At 28.8% G+C, this 22059-nt stretch overlaps 1 protein-coding gene and 2 pseudogenes across 1 annotated transcript in view; 1 reads left to right on the top strand and 2 right to left on the bottom strand.

Annotated features, from left to right (window-relative positions):
* Positions 1–22059, bottom strand: part of LOC107169312 (uncharacterized) — a 66081-nt gene that overhangs the window by 9656 nt on the left and 34366 nt on the right. Inside the window, exon 2 of the mRNA XM_015519025.2 lies at positions 20334–20544. Within this exon, the coding sequence (XP_015374511.1) occupies positions 20334–20544 (211 nt within the window). The remainder of the gene's footprint in view (positions 1–20333; positions 20545–22059) is intronic.
* LOC149061194 (uncharacterized) lies at positions 1521–16158 on the bottom strand (annotated as a pseudogene).
* On the top strand, positions 4719–5383 carry LOC149061195 (uncharacterized; annotated as a pseudogene).

The following is a 22059-nucleotide window of genomic DNA, read 5'->3' as shown; positions in this document are numbered from 1 at the left end:
TTTCATAAAACTAAATTATTCCTTTACAAGTCTACTATTTAGTATCAACATTTAATTATTTATAATAATATGGCTTTGAAATATTATATTTACGATATCATATACCTAGTTAATAAGCTATAATTATTTACAAATTGCTTTTTTAAGAGCATCACATAATTGTTTATATTTCACGGCAATTTAAATTATAACTGTTGAACAAATAGTATATACATTTTTCATAGTTAATATTTTTTAGAGATGTATATTTAAATACATTATTCTTATGGCCACTCAAAACAACCACCAAAGTGGTACAAATGATACATCAAAATGTGATAAAAAGAAGTAATTTAGAATACAATAATTATAATAAACTTAATATTGTAACCTCATAAACATTATACCGAATCTAGGTTATTTCATTTATCTGACTCTTGTTGTGTCGGCGTATAGTATTTTACACTAGGTATAATCAACTAATCACGAGGTACAAAGTATCCCAAACCGGAAACCAGAAAATTATGTTCGATTTTATTTTTAAACTCGCAACACCACTATTATATACCAAGTTATACATATAATAGGTCTGTAAAAATATGAAGTGTAAGAAATATTGATTTTTACTTTTTACTGATTTGACAAAATACTACGCGTTATTAACTTAAATATATTTTAATAAAAATGTTTATTATCAAATTAGGAAATTTTATATGGGTCTTAGTCTCAGACTTTAAATAATATAATGCAAATATGCATTTATTATACATTTGGATATTTTGCTATTTAGTATTTTAATTCAGATTTGATTTATTTTGATCGCTTATCAGTTATCATGTTTTTAAACCGTTTTAACATTATTACTTAATATTTTATATATGTGATTACTAATTTTATATGGGTAACTAAATTATAGCTTTACAAGACTAGATGATTCATTTTTTAAGTATTAGTATTATTTATAATAAAATATTGTGCTAAGTCTCTTAAGCTATATTCATTTAAATAATGCTAACTATTATTTAAATAATATCTGTGATGTAAGATATTTCACTGCAATTTGTATAATGCCATTGATTCAAAAACCGCAGGTGGATTCCCTACCTGGTAGGTAATATACTTCTCCCATAATCATAAGCGAAACTCACGGGCAACTCCGTGCAGGATTGCTAAACATAATCGGGTATTCGGAAAAAAAGCCCCGTACCAACTAAATACATAACACGTTTTTCATTATAGTGTAAATTTTATAATTTGAAATTTTTAAACAATATACCTATATTTCAACATTATTATGTAACGTTTTTTTTTTAATTTTTTAACTTTTTAAATTTATACATACTTTTATTTCATAATAATATTTAATAAACTGTTAAAGCATTATTACTAACAATTGTTATAAAATATATATAATAAATAGTTAAATAACATTCCTTAACACGTTTTGTTATAAAATATACAAGTATAGCTGCAATCTTCATTTTACATAATTTATTTACAAAATAATTTTAAAATGTAACTGTGTTCAAATTTAAAATAATTTAATAGCTTTGCTTTCTAATTTTGTGGCTAACAACCATTAAAAAATCTAATATGGAAACCTATCTCATTATTTTTAATTTGCACACATACATTCTTTAAGCGGTTTTCAATTAATTGTTTTGTACCTGTATACTCTCTTACATTACTTAACGCCAATTTTGCTTGGTTTGCAGCAACTTCCATTTTCATTTTTTTTTATTAAATTCCAAGTTGTAGGATGCTTATGAGCACAGAGCTTTGAAAAGAGGTTATTCCAACAACCTTTTAATGTTAATTAATGTACATTCCACGTAAACGGTGGAAATATGGGAGTTATTTCACGCAATCGCAAGGACGAAGCAGTTCCTATTCGATCTAAGACAAATGGACGCGGCCGTATGTGCGCGGGTACATTTGGACGCGAAAAAAACATAAATTATAATAATATTTATTTTCCAGGTATAGGGAAACTATACCATAACATAATTGATGTTATGGAATTCTTTTATGTGTTTTTTTTTTATACTCGTATATATCAAACGCCTATTCAAATTTAAGAGTTATTTTCAGAAATATTTTATCGGCAAAGTATGTCACGACAAACAAAATAATAATAATAATAAAATATGAAATAATTAGATCGTGTCATCCAAATCTATTCACCACATTATACTTTTATCACGATATTAGGGATTATCCGACGTTATCGAAAAACGTTATCGCTAAATTACGTAGTCGATAAAATCCACTCGCACACCAACGAAAACTTTAGTTGACCGAAAGCAGTGTTTAGATTTACGTTACTTTTATAATATAACAGCGATTTATTTAAACACAATATATAATATTTGAAGTAGCTATGGCATTAATGAAGTCAAATCGTAATGAATGCAATTTTACTGAAAATGATTTTATATATTTATTTGACAAACTAACTTCTGATTCGCTTAAAAAAATTTGGCGGTGTAAATACAAACGTGAGTGTAAGGCACGCGTTCATACGGGAATTTATAGTTTAGAAGAACTGAAACGTATCAATGAACACACTCATGATTCGGGGGCTGCAAAAGTCGGGATGGTGGTTTCCATTAATCGTTTGAAAAATAGAGCGGCTGAAACCATGGAACCAACTTGAAGTGTAATCAACGAATGTACATCTGGATTATCAGAAGCAGCTAAGGTAATACTATTTTGTTATTAATTATATACATAAAGTAGTAAAAAAAAATGTAGTTATTAATTTCATTCATTTTAATTTAGGGTGCAATTTCATCAAGACTAGCATTGAAAAAAGTAGTACGACGGAAACGAAATTAAATTAAAGCATCACCAAATGCGGGATCACGACGTTGAGCCGACAACCAGTAGGCCGACAAGATATTAGGCCGACGGACCTTTGGCCGACAAGATATCAGGCCGACAGATTATCTAAATTAGGTTATATATTAATATAAAATAAAAATGTATTACTAAATTACAATTTGTTATTCATATTTCATATAATCAATATAAATCGTCTAAAAATATTCGTTTTAATAATACAAAATTAAAAAAATAAAATAAAATAATATTCGTTTTAATAATTTGAAATTAAAATAAGTAATAATAATTGCATTTATAGTTTTATATTATAAGCTATACCTTTCAAAAAATCGATGATGGTCCTATTACATTTATCATCAATAATATTATTTAATCTTTTCTTACGAGCAGCATATTTTGGATGTTGTCGAAGCTTTGGTTCACCCGACAATATTAATTCAATTTGACCTAAAATACTAGATTTAATTATTAGTTATAAATTAAATAAATATTATGAACTGTGTATTGCATTTATTGTTGCTTTCTCAAAATCGGTTATTATACATGCTGGATTAAGTTCATAACCGAAGTTATTACCTATCTCAATCAGATCTTGAAATAATTGTTCATAACATTTTTGATTTTTACTTGACATTAATACATAAACTAGTGGAAGAATTCTCGAGTTAATTCCTCCAATTGGTGCGTGAATAGTATACATTTGTAAAAATATATTTGGGACTGTCTTGAAAGTCCCATCCATAATCCAAAATTTAGCTCGTACAAGTTTTTCAATTTCAAATTTAGTTGAAAAAATCAATATTTTATCATTTTCTATTTTTGACTCACGTAATAGAAATAACTCTCCGGCAAAAGTATTTCGTAGGCTTATAGGAATATTAATTTCTTCTAAATTTGTTAGTTCAGCTGGTAAACATTTTCTTCTTTTACGTTTGATAATTTTCCGTACAGCTTCAGGACGAGGTAAATATGGTTGAATACTTAAAGGTATATTACTAATTACTTCTTGCAAAATTTGCGAAGGTTTATCACGTGTCGAATGCGCTCGTTTTTTTATATTAGTTCGAAAATCTATAACTGTAGCCCTATGTGCTTCGGGTGCATGATTGTGATCTGTAGGCGTTCCACAAAGTGTATGTACACCATTGACACAATCAGTCGTAGCCCTGGCACTACAATTTTCAGTTGTTTCGGCATTTTTCCTATGGACTCTTTTTTCACATTCCCAGTTGTACCGATTTTCACGCACTTTATTTTTGACCATAACATAGCCATTTATAAAAAGTTTGTTGTTCGAAAAAACACACTCCATTATTATAAAACAAATACGACGATGGCACAAACATCACTGATTCAATATAACATTAGAGCATAACACAAATGTATAATATTGGTTCAATATCTTACGAAATATCTTTCGTATCTCAAATATTTGCTTTGATAAACATCGCTATTATTATTATTTGGATAATAATATAATATCATTAATATCTTAATCTTAATAATAATAATACCTATCGTCGGGTCAACAGCCGTCGGCTCAACGGACGCCGGTTTAACGGCCGTCGGCTTACCGTCCTAGTCCCACCAAATGCACCACAAGATATATTTCTGACTCCTTTAAAGTGTACTCACCATCAGCAGGTATGACTGAACCATTTTTACTAGACGATAGTGGACCGGGTATCGATCGTATTTTAATTTTTGGAAGAAACCGTAGTTTAGACATTTTATACAATTCAAAAGTTTGGTACTGTGATGGAATGTTTAAAATAGCTCCAGTTATTTTTTCTCAAGTTTTTGTCATACTTGCTGAAGCTTTGGGAGGTGTACACCCACTAATATACGCTTTATTGCCAAACAAACAAGAAAAAACATACACTCATTTATTTAAAATGTTAAACCAATTAAAGCCTGGATTAAACCCGACTTCAATATCTTGTGATTTTGAGCAAGCAATTCTAAAATCAATAAAAAATGAATTTTCCCAAAAATGTTTATAAAAAGTTGTGTGGCATAGGAATTGTGTCAAATTATCGAAATAATTCTGATTTTTCAATATTGGTTAAAATGGTTGTAGCATTGACATTTATTCCAATTAATGATATTGATTTGGCAATCGAATCTTTGGCAGGATACTTACCAGACGAATTACAACCCTTACTAGATTAGTTTGAAGACAATTATGTAAGACGAATTAATAGAAATCGAAGAGGTCGTCGATTACCCTTATTTCCATCTAATATTTGGAACATGTATAACAGAGTTTTGAATGGAAAAAACAGAACCAACAATCACGCCGAAGCTGCTAATCGAAGACTAAACATGGAGATGTGCGTTAACCATCCATGTTTGTGGTCTTTTATAACGTGTCTTCAAAAAGTACAGTCATGTAGAGACTTTTATTATAGTCAATTAGAAGCTGGAAATAGTCCACCTAAAAAATTTTAAAAAATATATTGATGTTGATAGGAAGATTTTAAAAATCGTTCAAAATTATGAACAGAGTGGAATTTTGTCATTTTTGAGAGGGATAGCCCAAAATATTTCTGTACAGTAACTTAGTAATTATCACATTTTTAATTGTATTGTAATTTGTATTTTTTAATATCTGTTTTAGATTTTTAATTGTATTATATGTATACCCTAATATAAAATTACGAATAAAATAAATATATTATAATTTATGTTTTTTTTCGCGTCCAAATGTACCCGCGCTCAAACGGCCGCGTCTAAATGACCTCGCGTCCAAATGGCTGCTTCCAAATGGCCGCGTCCATTTGTTCCTGTTCATTTCCTATTCGCCTATATGTACCATTTACATAATAAAAATAAAAATAAAACAAAAGGTCTTCTGCATGGGGTGGTATATTTTCTTTCAAGCACGACACTCCATCTATCACTTTATCCAGAAGCAGAAAAGCTAAGCTATTGATCATACTAACAATACTTTCTAAAGTAATTTTCTTCTTTGTAAATGGTTGCCAAACCAAGTTTTTGTAATTTTCTATGAGTCGACTGTCACAAATGATAAAAACACCCATTTATCGTAATGTGGTTTCCTAAAATATTTTTAGCGGCATTTATTACAGCTAATTCAAAATCCAAGTGTAAGTATCTCGGAGCTGGGTACATATCGCGGGTTTTACATTCATTTATTATAAAATTAAACATTTCCTCGTATGTAACTTGAGGTTTGCGCTCAAGAATACAATAAACAGCTGTAACAAAAATACTGATTTTTTTTGTACACGTATGACATATAATTGTTTAAAAAATTCAGGAGCAAAACCAAAGTGTCCATCGTTAAACCATGTATCCGACTCAGCTAGTAAAGACATTACTTTATCAGTGGCAAACATAACAATCCTTTAACTGCAGGTGGTTGGGCCGTTATTGTATAGCAAAAATCTATCTGGACCATATTCTTTATATTCACTTATTAAATTTTAAATTAAATTAAGTACCTATATGTTTTAAAAATCAAGCTTTATTTTAATAATCTATTAGAGTTGCCAGTTGCATTGACTTTTATAATATTTCTATTTTTAAGCGAGATGTGAGTAGGTATGTAAGATATTGAAATTCAAAAATACTCATATAATATCTTGCTTAAAAATTAAGCCAAATTATACGATGGCTTAAAAAATAGTTTTAAAAATTTTCATTTACCTTCAACAATTTATTTCTGACAGACATCATGGTTTTGGTGGATTTTTATATCCTCTATGATTTCGAATAGTTCTTTTTAAATAATCTTCCCTTAACAATTCGGCTAATACACAATCCGGAACATTTAATATTGCACTTGAAATATTTGACTAGGTGCATCGTTGGTTATTTTGGCTTTTGCCTTCATAATTTTTTGAATTTTTATTGCAGAAAGCATATTTTCATTTGCCTCGTGTACGTGATCATGTTCAATGAAAAGTTTCAATGAAAAACTGTTGCCGAACTATATCAGTTCGTAATCAGATGCAGACTTTTGAATCAACCTTTGTGTGTGTGTGTGTGTGTGTGTGTGTGTGTGTGTGTGTGTGTGTGTGTGTGTGTGTGTGTGTGTGTGTGTGTGTGTGTGTGTGTGTGTGTGTGTGTGTGTGTGTGTGTGTGTGTGTGTGTGTGTGTGTATATGTGTGTAAATATGCTAAAAAATAAATTTTATCAAGAATAAATAAAATATTTAATGTTTTTAAAAAGTATTTTCTTGTTTAGAACTAACAGACTAAATATCTCCAGTCCTCTCCTCAAATTTCAAAAATGTGCATCAAAACATAACTGTAAATTTGCAAGCAGTTTGTAAAAGGTTATAAAAAAAAATTTCGTTTATAAAACAAAAAAAAATACTAAAAAAGTGGGTAAGTGAATGTCGTTCTGCTGTGCACTGCAATTGACACAAAACAGGTACAACAATTAGCTAGAAATGTCTTTATCTGGTATTAAACTGGGTATAGAATATAATTATTATAAAAATATTATATAGATATTGATTATACTTAAGTTTCGTAGATTGAATAGAAATAATTTTTTTTAACGTTCGAAAATCATGCACTTATATTAAAAAACGTTTTTCTAATTCACAAGTGTATGGTTTTTCTGGCAAACTAAATATTTTACGACTAAAGACAATATAGGTAACAATGATTTGGTTAAGTTGTGATAAGATTCACATGACAAAATAATTTTTGTTTTACAAATGAAAGTAACTGGGATTACATTTCAGCCCCAACTTTCAAAGTTGGACAAATAAGGAAGGGGTTGAGCACAAACGATGGGGTTAGAAACACAAACCAACACAAACGAATGGATTTATTATTTTTTTCGAAATTCCAAAGTGGGGGGCTAAGCATGTCTCCAGCCCCCGACTTTTTAAGTTGAATAACTTTGGAAGGAATGAGCAAAAAACGACGGGATTAAAAGCACAAACCAGCAAAAGCAAATGGAGTTAATTTTGTTTCGAAATTCCAAAGTGTGGGGGGGGGATAGGCCGGGGACATGGAGCTTTGTAGATACTAAGATACCAAAACCAGTTTTCAGTTAGGTAGAGTCTACAATAAAATATAATAACCTTCACAATTTTTAAGATAAAGTCAAATGTAAATTACTTTTATTACTTATATACTTTAATTTCTTATATTTCAAATGTATATTTATATCTATAGTTTATTAAATATTTAGTATAATAAATTAGATTGTTGCCGCATTCAGCGCTTAATAATATAACCATAACAACATATTAAGTTGTGCCTTTACGACTGTGAGGTAGGCAACATAACATGTAGGCATGTAGCACTACCTCAGCGCTTTCAAATAATAATAATAATACAGTGTAGTATAATAGTTTGTGGCAGGTATTTTATTACAAAATAATATGAAACAATGCAATTAACTGATACAGTGCCTGTTTGGCAGATAACAACAAAAATGTAATACAAATAATACGCCTAATATGGCTATCAAAATAGTATAAGGTACAACAGTATGCCCAATGTGGCTACCAAAATACCTAATATAAAAAGATATGTGTTATACAAATGTAACAATAATAGTAATAATAATAGCATTATTGATATGTAGTTCCTCAGACTACCTTTATAAAAAATGTAACAATAACTATATAATAATCCACGACCCGTCTTTCATGCAAACACAAAACTTTTGGTCGACCAATACTCACATAACAGTTGGGACACACACCTGGTTTTACACCCACGCTACCACACCAGGGCCTCTAGGTATATCAAATAGTTTACAATAAAAACAAATTGACCCTGCGTACGTGCGAATGTGTGCCTACAACTGTTCACGACGACTTCACAACGATAAAACACTGGATGCAGCCGGGACAGGATCTCAAGTCCAGACTACTGTCCCCACGAGCAACGAGATACACCAAAACACGTTGAATCACTATACAAATCGCTGGTAATTTTGGCCACCCTAAAACTGTGTTTGTCCCCAATTAATGGTAGCAATAAAAATTGCTGAGAACGATAATTATCAGGCGATGAATTCACAAATTCACAACAACGTGCTTTGGGACGACTGCAACCAGAACATGAAAAAATGGTAAAACACAAGCTGACTGCACAGCGGACAAAAAGTAAGTAATGACTTGACTTTTACATGTAACGGACGGAACCTACGTAAAAACTCAAAATTAACGGTCTTTCAGTGTCACCACACTAAACAATCGAAACTAGGAACTTTGAGACACTGAAAGCATGACTAAATGAAAAAACTATAAGTTTTTGAACATAACCGATATTATAGAAAACATTGATAATGATTCCACAGCTGGCCGGTCGCACACGGAAGCCTGATAAGGCTCCGCCGACAAGGCTGCAACTGTGGAACGCACCGATACATACACATGAAAATGATACCAACAACACCACATTAGTACATTACACTTGTTTGCGGCGCAAACATAGATGACACATAATAACACAAAAATTAATGAAAAACAATTGTTAATATTAATGTTTTAACAGTTTATTAAAAATATTATTATGACCTAAAAGTATATACAAAATATTAAACTAGTATTTTATAATATAATATTAATTGTGGTTATAGATACGAATATATGTTAAAGAAGTGTTACATAGTTACATATAGATAAATATTATTATTATACGATTTAAAAGTATGTATACATTTAAAAAGTTAAAAAATTCCTAGATTCCATAATCGACACGTGTCCTGACTGACTCGTTGATCAATGTAGAACCTAAACAATGATAGGTAGTTCCTTTTTACCTATCGGTGCAACTAGAAATTTGAACAAGTGAGTGTTAAAACTTCAGGTTTTTTTTGATTAATGGCTTATTCTTAGGGTTCTAATTTTGAATTAGGGGGCGATAAGGTCCCAAATCAACCTCCTTATTTATGTCAACGTTCTTACCACCATATAAGTGTGCACAAAGAAATTATTTTCTGAAATTTGCATTTTAATTTAATGCTTGCACAAGTGTTTTGAGATTCAAGATGCCCGATAAAAATTTTAAATTTTGAACACCATTATACCGAATTAAACAAAGTTTGAATCATATAGATTTGGCATTATTAACGGACAATTACAGTTCTACAAGAATGCTTAATATTCTTACATTACCTATGTACGTATTATGTTAATACTGTAAATAGGTATATTTGAGCATTTATTCCGAAAAATATTCAATAAACTGTAATATTTTTTCATCGTATCGCAGAGTAGGTACTCTATGTATAATAGTCAATCAGTAGCAACTCATAATACATTTATGTATAGTATAAATGTGTAACAATAACACGAATTTATGTATGCACATAATATTATTGTTAACTGTTAAGTATCGGAAAACACAAATAAACAATTTCCTTTAGATTTTTTCAACGTTATGAATCCTAAGAAAACGGTAGATAATGCACCACAGAAACATGTACTGTTAATACGCCACGAATCATAATTATTACTATATGTATAACAAGTCAATCATTATTACGTCAAGTATAATTTACGTCACGATAAACATAAAATTAGAAAATTACAATAATATTATGTTAAATCGAAAATGGCGTATTGGCACGTGTGGTGAGACGACTCACATCGCGATTACTATTATTATCGCGTGACAGTCGATTATCATGTCACGTCAAATTTGATAGCTTCGGCCAACAATTGAAGTTAAATCACATGTTGCTTTTGAATAATTTTTATCTGGAATTATGTTGCTCTCGGCTGATGTGAGTGTGTCTATGTGACGTGCATAATATGTATCATGAATTATTGCGAATATAAGTAAGACATAATATGGCGAAATCAGTATTCGAAAAGGCGTTTAATGTTCATCGTAGGTATAGTAGGTACTTAATGAATCGTTGGCATTTACAGTATCGAAGCGAGGGGTAGAGGGTAGAGGATTGGACTATCGAGAAATCGGGAATCTTCCCGATGAGCCAATTCTTGTGAAGGCCATTAAACTTATTATATATAATTTTAAAAAAATAATATTTTTGTAAATTAAGCATAAAATAAAATAAAAAATATACCTATGATGGTATTATTTAAGGGGGAGTTACATTTGTAGTGCATGGGCAGGTTTAATCCATATATTTTCGGGCTGAAAAACTCGCCAATTCAGCCCTAATCGAAACTCACAACAGGCTCTTATCTGTAGTTATTACAAGTGATTATAAGAAATGTTTTATGAATGAATCTTCCTTGGAAAAAATTGTTGTGTACGTATATAATACTGCCTATATTTGGCCCCTTTTCTGCAGCTAATATAATATAATTCTAGGTAAAACGATAACACAATCTGACAATTACTATAGACAATATTCACTTCGATTAAAGACATTTTTTTTTAAATATGTTTAAAGATTAAATAAGTTGTTTAAAATATGACAACTTTGTTTATAATTAGTTTTAATATTATACTTTGTTATTAAACTGTAACTGTTGTTTAGAACATGGGTCTCATCAACACAGATTTTGACCTTTCCAAATACAAAAATTATCTTTTCCTAAATTTGTTGCAAAATCATCTTGTCCAGTTGCCCTTAGTGTTTAAAATACAAAACTGGATTATTAATAACTTTTACTTATTGTAAAGCCCATAGTTCTACACTCATAATGTAAACGTTCTAATGCTGTGAATTTTGAATATAATTTAATATCCTTTGAACAGGAACTTGTATATGGTACTATAGAAGGGGTTCTTCACCGGTGGTCCATGGACCCCTAGGGGGTCCGTAGATGATTATCCGCGGGTCCGCGGACTGATATGCATTTTTGTTTTTTTTTTCAAAAAATACACAAAATTAAATTTATGTAAGCTAACCTAACCGGGACTGGATTAGATAACATACAAAATTTGTTACCGTTGTTGTTTTATTAATAAAAATAATAAGATAAGATAGTATTGAACCGCACCATTTGGCATAGACTAGACTTATTCGTGTGACAGTGTACCGCAATTTAATTTATGCACAGAAAAGTTTATTACGCTTAATGACGTTCCAGATGTAGATATTTTCCTTCGAAAAGCATCCTAATCCCAATCAATTGGTAATGGACAAGGGTTTTTTAAATATACATGCCAACTAAAGTGCACCACAAAACGGTGCATATGTTTAAAAAATAATTTACTTTGAAATTCTAAATACCACCCAAAAAGTTCCTGTACTAATAAATAAATTGTACCTAAATTTAAAAAAAAAATTTCTACAAATACATTGACGTGAAAAAAAATTAATATTAATATTTTATACAATAATGTAAGGTGTGTTTCACTTAAACTAACATTTGATTTTTTAATTTGTAAATTGATTAAGATTTTAATAATTATTCTAATAAATTGATGTGAAATAAATTAATATTAATATTTTATATAACATTGTAAGGCTTGTTTGACTTAATACTATAACATTTGATTTTTTTTGTAATTTGTAATTTAATTATAACTTTTATTCAATAATAGTTGTAAATACATTAACTAAACCCTTATTATTAGTTTATAAAATATCTAGTTGGTATGTAGAATAACTAGTTGAAGTATATATTTATGGATTCATTCAATACATTAACTGGAAGTACCCGTAATTCTATAAAATAACTAGTTATTCTATATAGAATTACGGAATTTCATACATTAATGCTAACAACATATATACGTATTAAAATTCATAATTCTTTATATAACAAAAATAAAGGATATTTAGAACTTCTGTGCCATAAACCTACACTCAATTACGAATTATTTATGATGCTTCTTAGTTCTTATACATATTAGAAACATTTTATATACCTATTATTTATTAATATTATACACAGCCGTGCGAATACAACGATTAGTGACTTCAACACGAGGCGGTTGCTGTTTGCTGGCTGTTCAGAGACATCATTCTACAACAATATTTACGTAATGCGATAGGTAATTCCTACCTTGTCGAGTAAAAACGTATTTTCTGACTTATTTGATGGACGAATATTTAAAATCTTATTTACTTACAAGCAAATGCGCTTTCGAACTAGCTATCTAGATATGTGCGCTTATCTATACGATTTTCTATATAATAATATGAGTTTTAATTGCAAATTTACTATAATAACAGTTATTTTAATATAATAATATATAAACAATATAAGTATAGGTATCTGCAGATAGGTAAATCTATAAATTGTAATTACTATATATATCATAATTCATAATAATATTATGATGGTGCGCGTTTGCTAAGGAGTGTATTATTTACAGATTATTATATACATAGTTCAATTATTGTTCTCCATAAGAACGATGACTTGACAAATTATCCGGTTCAGCTGTCTGTATAAATGTGATCATTATACTCGCATAATCATTCGTCGTATACATCCGTCCTGAACGTTACTATATCTATATATACGCATAGGGTAGGTACACATAATAGAATCTTTAACGCCCAAATATTTCGTCCGTCGAGTGGCGGTCTGGCCTGTCAATTGTCATTGAATGCGCTTCCTACGATTCTTCACCGTAGACCGCAAAGTGTGCATTGTGTACATATACATATACATCATAAGTACGGCGGGTTATTGACTGACATGTCAATCAGAGTGTATACCCAAGAGAAGTCGAGACGTCACGGATCGTCGGGCTCGGTTGTGGCGGGCAGGATGCTGTAGCCGCGGACTGTCCCGTGTAAGGCCGCATAAACTGCATAGGTAGTTATTATTATTTATTTATTTTTTATCATCGTCGTCGTAGCCATTACAGCTCATTGGGTTTCGGATTTGTTTACATCCACGGAATATATATTTCTGAGTAAATTGTTCGTGCAGTGTGTGGGCACTGGGTGGCGTGTGCGCCCGACCCGGCCGGGTTATAGGAAATATGCATATCAATAATAATATATTTATATAAGTATCGTGTAAGAACGAAGTTATATTATTGTATTGTTGTAAACCACCGGTGGTTATGGTCGAAAAAATATTACAATATTTACTATTAGTTAATTAGTGTAGGTAGCTAGGTACCTACATATATTGTATTTATTTTAATATTAACAATAATAATTAGTATCATATACAATTATAATAATATATCTTGATGATAGTTAGTGGATGATATTTAGGTTTTTACACATTATATTTATTATTGATTAGGTGTAAATATTCGCTTATTTTTCATACTTTAGATACATTACTGTAGTACTATCAAAAAAAAAATCATGATTATTAAATTCACAAGTCGAGATTTTTTTGGCACAGAAAAAAAATTGTGTTACGAAAAAAAATAATGAAATTATTCGATAACTTTTTTTTTAATATTGAGATTTAAAATGATTTACTTGCAGTAGATCATTTTAAAGCCAGCAGGGAACGCCTACAAGTCCTCTCTCCGTCACACAGTTTTTATATGAATGTTCATTTATCTGACAATACCTAGTCAGTATATACAGTAGATAATTATTACTTTGGTAATCTTGATCACTCTGGTCTTTTAGAACTATAATGGGAATAGTTCAATTATATCATTCACATCAACAACCTAATGTTGAAACCAAGTTCAATCCAAGGATAATACATAGAACTCATACCTAGCTAACTATATATTTAATTTATATAATTACTACGTAAAAGAACGAATTGATCCAAAAAAAAATGTATATAAATGCGTATGTTTTGAGTATATTTTTCCGGATGAAATTTCAAAATTATTTTAGAGCATAATATATGGTATTATAATTTAAACTCCTTAGAATCTATAAATCTACTATTTAAAAGTAATAATATAAAACAATTTTCTTTTTTTATTTGTATTTTGTACTACTTGATACTTATTACCTATATATTATACTTTTAATTTTACCAAGTTTGTTTATTTCAAACATTTTAAGCTTTTATTAATTAAAATTAAATAAAAAAAAATAAATAGCATTCTAAAAAATATATAACAAATATTAAGTTGGCAAATCTGAAATGTTACTTGATAAAAATGCGTACACATATATAATATACTTTAATGGGAACATAAAGAACTAACTAAAAAATAAATAAATTGTTTCTACATAAAATAAAATATGTTAAATTTAAATCATAATTATAATTAAGAAGAATTAAAATTAACAAAAAAAATCTTTTTGGGAACTTTAAGTGCAATGATTCAGTTCGCTAGCAGTAATGCTAAGCTTTTTTAACGACGACTTTATACGATTATTGACCTGCATCTTAAATGTAATATAAAATCATAAAAGCTATTTTTATATTGGGACGCAATGGCGCTATCGTGCGATAAACATATTTTTCGGAAGCATTAGTTAGTAATTTGTAATAGTAACATACCATAAAAACGGAATTTTATATAAAATGTGTATATTAATATTCAAGTTGAACTCATAAAATACATATATGCGGTAAAAACCTCAAAATACATGGAAAATAATTTTATTAATTTTAGATCTAATTCTTGGCAACAGTGGAAAATTACAGTTATACTTTATAAATACTCAAATTTGATGTGTCTTCAGTTTGGTCTTATAATATTATTGAAATATCTAAAGCGTTCTACGTCAACCTGTGCATATTTTATAAAAATCCTGAAGGTGATGACATTAAATTTTAGACAGGATTTTTGACGATTATATGTTTTTACGACCTCTCATAATATTAATCAATTTACGTGTTACAACTATATCAAACCTATTATTTACCAAATGATTTTTTATAAGCAGCATTTGTATATACATATATTATATATAGGAATCCATTCCCAAAATATTATTATTAGAAAATGGTCAAACTGTTCAAAGTTTGAAAATCGAATCTAGTTTCAAACGAAATCCAACCAAATCGAATTCGATCAAAAAGTTCAAATGCAATAATTAATTCAAACTCTGAAATAATTTAAGTTCTAAAGAAATAAGTAAAACAGTGCAAAAAAAATCGAACGTGTCACACGTTGCGAACAACAAATGTTTCCTGCATTAATATTTTTTAATTTATTTTCTGTTTATTGTTTACTTTATCAACGAAAATACAAAAACACACGTACACCTTATATGCTGCTTGTTTGTTATTTTTTGATGAAAAGTTGAATGTTTAATCTAATTTTTAATAAAAGTTAAATAATTTCTGTTCAATAGCAATATTTTGCATGTTATTGGATTATTTATATTTTATAACATATAGATTTAGGTACTGACTTTTTGACTATTTTGACTTTCCAAATTCGACGTGAAATGAAATGTTCGGTTTGAGTTCAATATCAACACTGAATGTGAGGTTGGTGTTCGGTTCGACATACGGTTAAAATGTAAAAGTTTAGTTCGACATACGAAAATATCTGTTCGAGTTCTGTCCAAAGCCATATTTTTTAGACCACTTCTAATTATTATCCCTTCAAGATCGTGCCCTCAAACGGAGTTTTCCACCAAAATTCTATAACGATAGTGATTCAACCTAGGCACGTCTATATTACCTATATTATACGACACAAATGTTGACCGCGAACGACCTTAGGTTCTTTTGACAAAGTAACTATATACGCCACACGTGCATATACAGGCATACTTGTCTAAACATGCAAAATGGTACGTATGTATATTATAATGACCGTGCTCTAATGATTTTAAACTGGTACCATTGTATATATTAGGTGTAGGTATAGGTAACCGGGCGGGCATATAACTACTTGCCGTTATACGTATCACACCGATCGACCGTCAAGCTTACATTGTTTCGTGTCGGATATCGGGATATTATATACGCAAGTATGTCGTATACGTATGTTACATAATTATAATATTATAACACTGAATGATGTTGATTTTAACCGAGATTATCCCATAGGATAGGTATTCGACGCACTTAACTGTTCCTATATTATCTATTACCTACAATATGTAATTGCATGTTTTAACGCTACCTATTCTTAACCAATAATAAGCACGGAACATAAAATAAACATAATTATTTTTACTACATTATCCCCTTGTTTTCTTATTTATTTAGCTCACTGAACCATATCGATTCGTAAACGGGATTTCCAATACTTACATTTGTATAGTCGTCTCCATAGTTGCAGAACATTGGTGCCCGGAGGCCAGACTGCTAGAGCTCTGTTAAAATGTATACCAAATGATCTAGAAATATGGATGTAAATCATTTTGGCCAATTAACCATACCTCTAAAACCAAAATTTACTGAATGTGAGCCATTCAAATTTTAATAAATAATGCATTTTTACAATTCATTATAAAATGCTTAAAACCATCTATAATTATTTATTATTAGTTACTTTTTGAATATTTTTACGTATTTTTTTTTTACACGTGTTATAAATAAGATTAACATAATATGGACATAAAATTATTGAATTAAAATTGATTACAACTGTATTCATAAAAATATTCAAAAAGTAACTAATAATAAATAATTATAAATGGTTTTATGCATTTTATAATGAATAGTAAAAATTAATGTATTATTTATCAACATTTTAATGGCTCTCATTCAGTCAATTTTGGTTTTAAAGACATGATTAATTGATCAAAATGACAGTCAAAAATTCAGTCTATCTGAATTTGCAGATATCAAAAATACCAGTTGCTATTAAAAAAATAAATAAGTTGCGTTGCACATGAGGGTACCGAGAGGGTTAACAATTTGAAGTCTATCTGAAAATGTGTATTTATGTACCACTAGCTTGTAAAAAAGCGTACCTACCTAACCTTTATTTTATATACACGCGGTATACCGGTATAGAAAGTTGTAGCACTACTCATGAGTTATGACTATATTTAACTTAAGTGGATATATTATTATTATATCCAACTATAGGATTATATAGTACCTAAGTATATTCAATGTTAGTAATACACGAACTTAATTTTATATCTTTATTAGTTAAGTTATCATACCTATTACCTTCAAAAATAATACTAAAAAATGCACATAATTTCTTCGTCAAATATTGTGCGGCACTAATTTATTTTCATAATTAGCGAGGAAACAACTACAATTTTTTTCGAACTCTTTTGAAGCGTATTTTCGATATTTTTTAATTGCTGTAATAATAACTTGTGCGAAGAACTATGTATTCACTTTTTTTATTTATAAATAAAAATTGGATCATACATCCATGCACAAGTCAATTCAAAACTGAAAAAAATTCAGATGTCTTATGACGCTCAATAGTCAAGAGAGATAAAATATTTTTAAATATCTTATTAATATCTAGAAAATTCTAATATGAATATTTCGAAAACATGTCAAGTCTTCATATGAATATCTGTTTTGAAGTAGATACAATAAAATATTAAAACCGAATTTGTAGTTGATGCTACTTTTACCTACTTCAAACAACTTTTGTTCTTTTCCTATTATTTTAAATAATTGCTGGGAAATTTCTATTAACAACCCCCAGTATAACAACAATCTAAATTCCATTTGCTACATGGCATATGCATATATCATTGCGAAAAAAATACATTCAGCACACTGTTCAGAATATAAGTATTACAGTTTTAAAATCGGTCGAATTTCGAATGAATGATAGCAATTCAAAATTTTAAAAGTACAGACAATTTTAAGATTTTATAGTTTTCATACTTTTTAATAGATGGCTAGATGGCTAGTGAAAATCCAATAATAAGTACACTATTTGTAATATTTTATATTTCTTTTTATAATTGCACAAAATGACCACCGTTTTGAACCCAAATTAATTGTAAAACTATATTTAAATTACACTGGAGAATCAGTCAAACGATGTTTTATTTGAAGAAATATTTAAATATGATACCTAGCTTAAGTCATGTTTAAATTATAGTTAGCCTTAAGACACTTAAAAAATAAAAATGTACCAGATTATACTCTGGTGAGATTATTAATTAGTATCAATAGATTATTAATATAATGTCTGTTGTTCACCTATAATCGTTTTAAGATTATATTCGTCATAATGCGGCTACGCAGGCAAGTTAATGTGTTTAAATCACTTAATAATTTATAGTTTTATTTCACTTTATTAATTTAATAAATAATACAATTAAGTTTAAAATATAAAATATAAAATATTACAAAAAAACACCAAAACGAGTACCTAGCGTTTATTGTTCGTTAATGAATTTGTATTAGCGACCTAAAATGGTAAAATCTTTATTCTATATTTCTATATGACGAGTGACAACTATTATATCTATCACGAAAACTGTGTCCCTAAACTATAAAACAATAGTCACTTTGATATATTTTTAAACAATGAATTATTATCATTCAATTCAATTAAGTCAACTAATTTCAAAACAGTATTTTTCAATATAATTATTTACTTCATAAAATTATGAATTCTAAACTTTGAAAAAAATTGTTTTTGTATCAAATAAATGAAAATAAATAAATCCGTGTTTTTGCAGTTATATATATTTATAAATTGAGGTATATGACATTACCAAAAAATTGCTTAAAAATATTCGCTCTCAATTTTGAATTTTGGCTACTGACACTCAAAATAAATAACATAGTCACTACCTATTGCAGTTAAACATCTTAAAAGTTTCTAAGAAAAAAATATAAATATTTCCTGAGGTTCACTGTACAAAAATAACGTTGTAAGTGAATAAGTGGTATAAGATATAACTAAATAAGTGTAGGTATGAAACCGTTTACGACCGTATATAACACAGATACCTATATTATATTTGATGTGCCGACCGCGACGTCTGTCTGATATATTGACGAAAATATATGTTTCATACATTATTTCTAAAAATCGATTATTCCCATCAAACCGTTCATCTTTTCACAGATCCTTGTTCACACGAGATATTCTTTTATTTTATTCATAACCGAACAATGTACCGTAGATTTATGTTATTATACGGTTTACGTCATAATACATATTCATACATACATAATGTAGGTTTATAAAATGTAAGAAATTGCTCTACCAGCACTGTAGCGCGATGTTCTTAAACGACCATAATATATTATATAATCGTGGATATGCAAATAAACTACATAATATGATATATAAGTACCTACTTACTACAGTTGTACCTACTATAGTAGTACATTTGTACATTTATTTTGGTAAGAACTAAGAATTTAAGACTTAAATATGATAATCCTTATTTCTCAATGTAGGTAATGTCTATGTACTAAACTATGCATTATTTCAAATTATGAAAATAAAAAAAAGTTTAACCTCGTAATTTAAATTAATTTTACGTTATTAATATTATTTTATATTATATTCATACTCGATTGTTTATTAGTATTACATTTTCATTCTTGTACTAGTGGTTTTAGGAACAAAGCAATTTCTAATTTGAATAAATTATATTAATTGGCTTAAAATAAAAAATGTTTTATGTATGCATTGTACATTTTTCATTATTTAAAAAAAACTCATACGCTTATTTTTAATAATATTCTATGATATTTTATAGAAAAGAAAATATTATATGGATAAGATTTAAATATTAAATCACGAGAACGCACGTTACAGAAATTCTCATACATTATTATAAGTTAGACTTGCCTGCATTGAAAGCTCTTCTCATTCAAACACTTGTCCATACAACCAGACCGTGAAATAGATTTGAAATGTAGTTTGGATGTGACTTTCAGTTCCCCGTGAATTGTATCAAAACTCCACGACCGTTGGTTACACGACTTCGGTGTTCGGACACATATTTTACGAGCAACCGTCGAAGTGTGCGTTGGGTAATGCGATCGTTTCAACGGAAAATCTGAAATGTAAATATTAAATTAGGATTTTCAATCAGTTTTTTTTTACATTTTCGTCAATAAAATCAAATTTATGTTCTGCATCATAAGTTATAGTTAGACAATGACAACGTCTGTAGTAATGATAGACAATGATTTTTGTCAAAAATATCCTGCTGTTTTTTGTTTTTGTTTGAACATCATTTGAAAACATACAGAATTCTAATAATACCTAATTATTGTGATGAGTACCTATTTAACTGACGTAAATTAATTTTAATTTTTTTATTTAAATTATATAATTTGCATTAAAACGTATATACAATCGTAGGTAATTTTTTGGTTTTTGGATACGATAGCCTCATAAAAAAGTTTGCGGTTGTGTGCTATATTTTAACTAAAGCGTGTGGTTTTTGAATTTTACACCTGTTTAAGCTTGGTTATGTTTTTTTAGCTCATTTGAAAACGGCCTGCAGTATGGGTATCTTTTTTACCTTAGAACTACTATTATATAATATAATATATTATCTATGATGACTTGAACTCGATTTTTATAATGTTTATGAGCGTGAGTTTTAAATGATTATAATATAAATGAGGAATTTTTTGTAAAGAAAATAATAATATATAGGTAATAGGTTTTTATCAACATAAATTTTAATATATTATAAAAGTGTTGTCAAAAAAAGGTATTATTATTTTAATTTATTAAATAATTCTAACCTAGTCGATACATTTAGGTAGGTACTTATCATTAATTAAACACTTTGTCAGTTATTATACTTTATGCAATATGCACCTTCATCGCGAACAAAAAAAACTTCAACGATGACAATTTAAGATGAGCAAATTAAATGCACGTTCACACATCGTTGTGCAATTTATAAATGATACCTATGGTAATAAGCGATTAACATCATAGTTACTGGAAATAAGAGGCTTTGAATATTAACTCATCCGAAAATTTTATAATCGAGCTCATTCGAGCAGTGGAACTTATCTACCTGAATAAAATCTAGCGTACTCGATATATAATATATATAATAATTGCGCTCACGTGACCAACAGTCTTACCTATATCTAAACACGCTCAAACGTTTGATTCTCATTTACAATAAGTACCTATACTAACTAATAACCATGGCATAACATCGTCTACGTTTCATTACTTTATTATAACTATTTATAACTATAATTTATAGTATGTCTCAAAATATTCTCTAAGTCTTGGTAATATATACTACGCCTATTGATAAAATACACATTAGACAATAGTTCTTAAATATATTCATGTTACATAATATCAACGTATCATTTTCCGCAAATTGATAATGTTTTAGAATGTAAAATATACATCCTAATTAAATTTATAAAATAAATACAATATTTTCAATATTTCTATGAAATGACTACTTGTATATATTTTTTTTTCTGAATACTTTTTAAAATATTATATTTAACTGATTCAATTAAACCGAGCTACAGTATAAAATATAATATCAATAGATATATAGATAAGTACGAGTATTATAGCTGAA

Source organism: Diuraphis noxia, unplaced genomic scaffold (genome assembly GCF_037042655.1).
Source record: "Diuraphis noxia isolate RWA-SAM2 unplaced genomic scaffold, SU_Dnox_SAM2 contig0001, whole genome shotgun sequence".
Lineage (NCBI taxonomy): Eukaryota > Metazoa > Arthropoda > Insecta > Hemiptera > Aphididae > Diuraphis > Diuraphis noxia.
The sequence above is the reverse complement of the archived record's forward strand: the minus strand, read 5'-3'. Positions and strand labels throughout refer to the sequence as shown.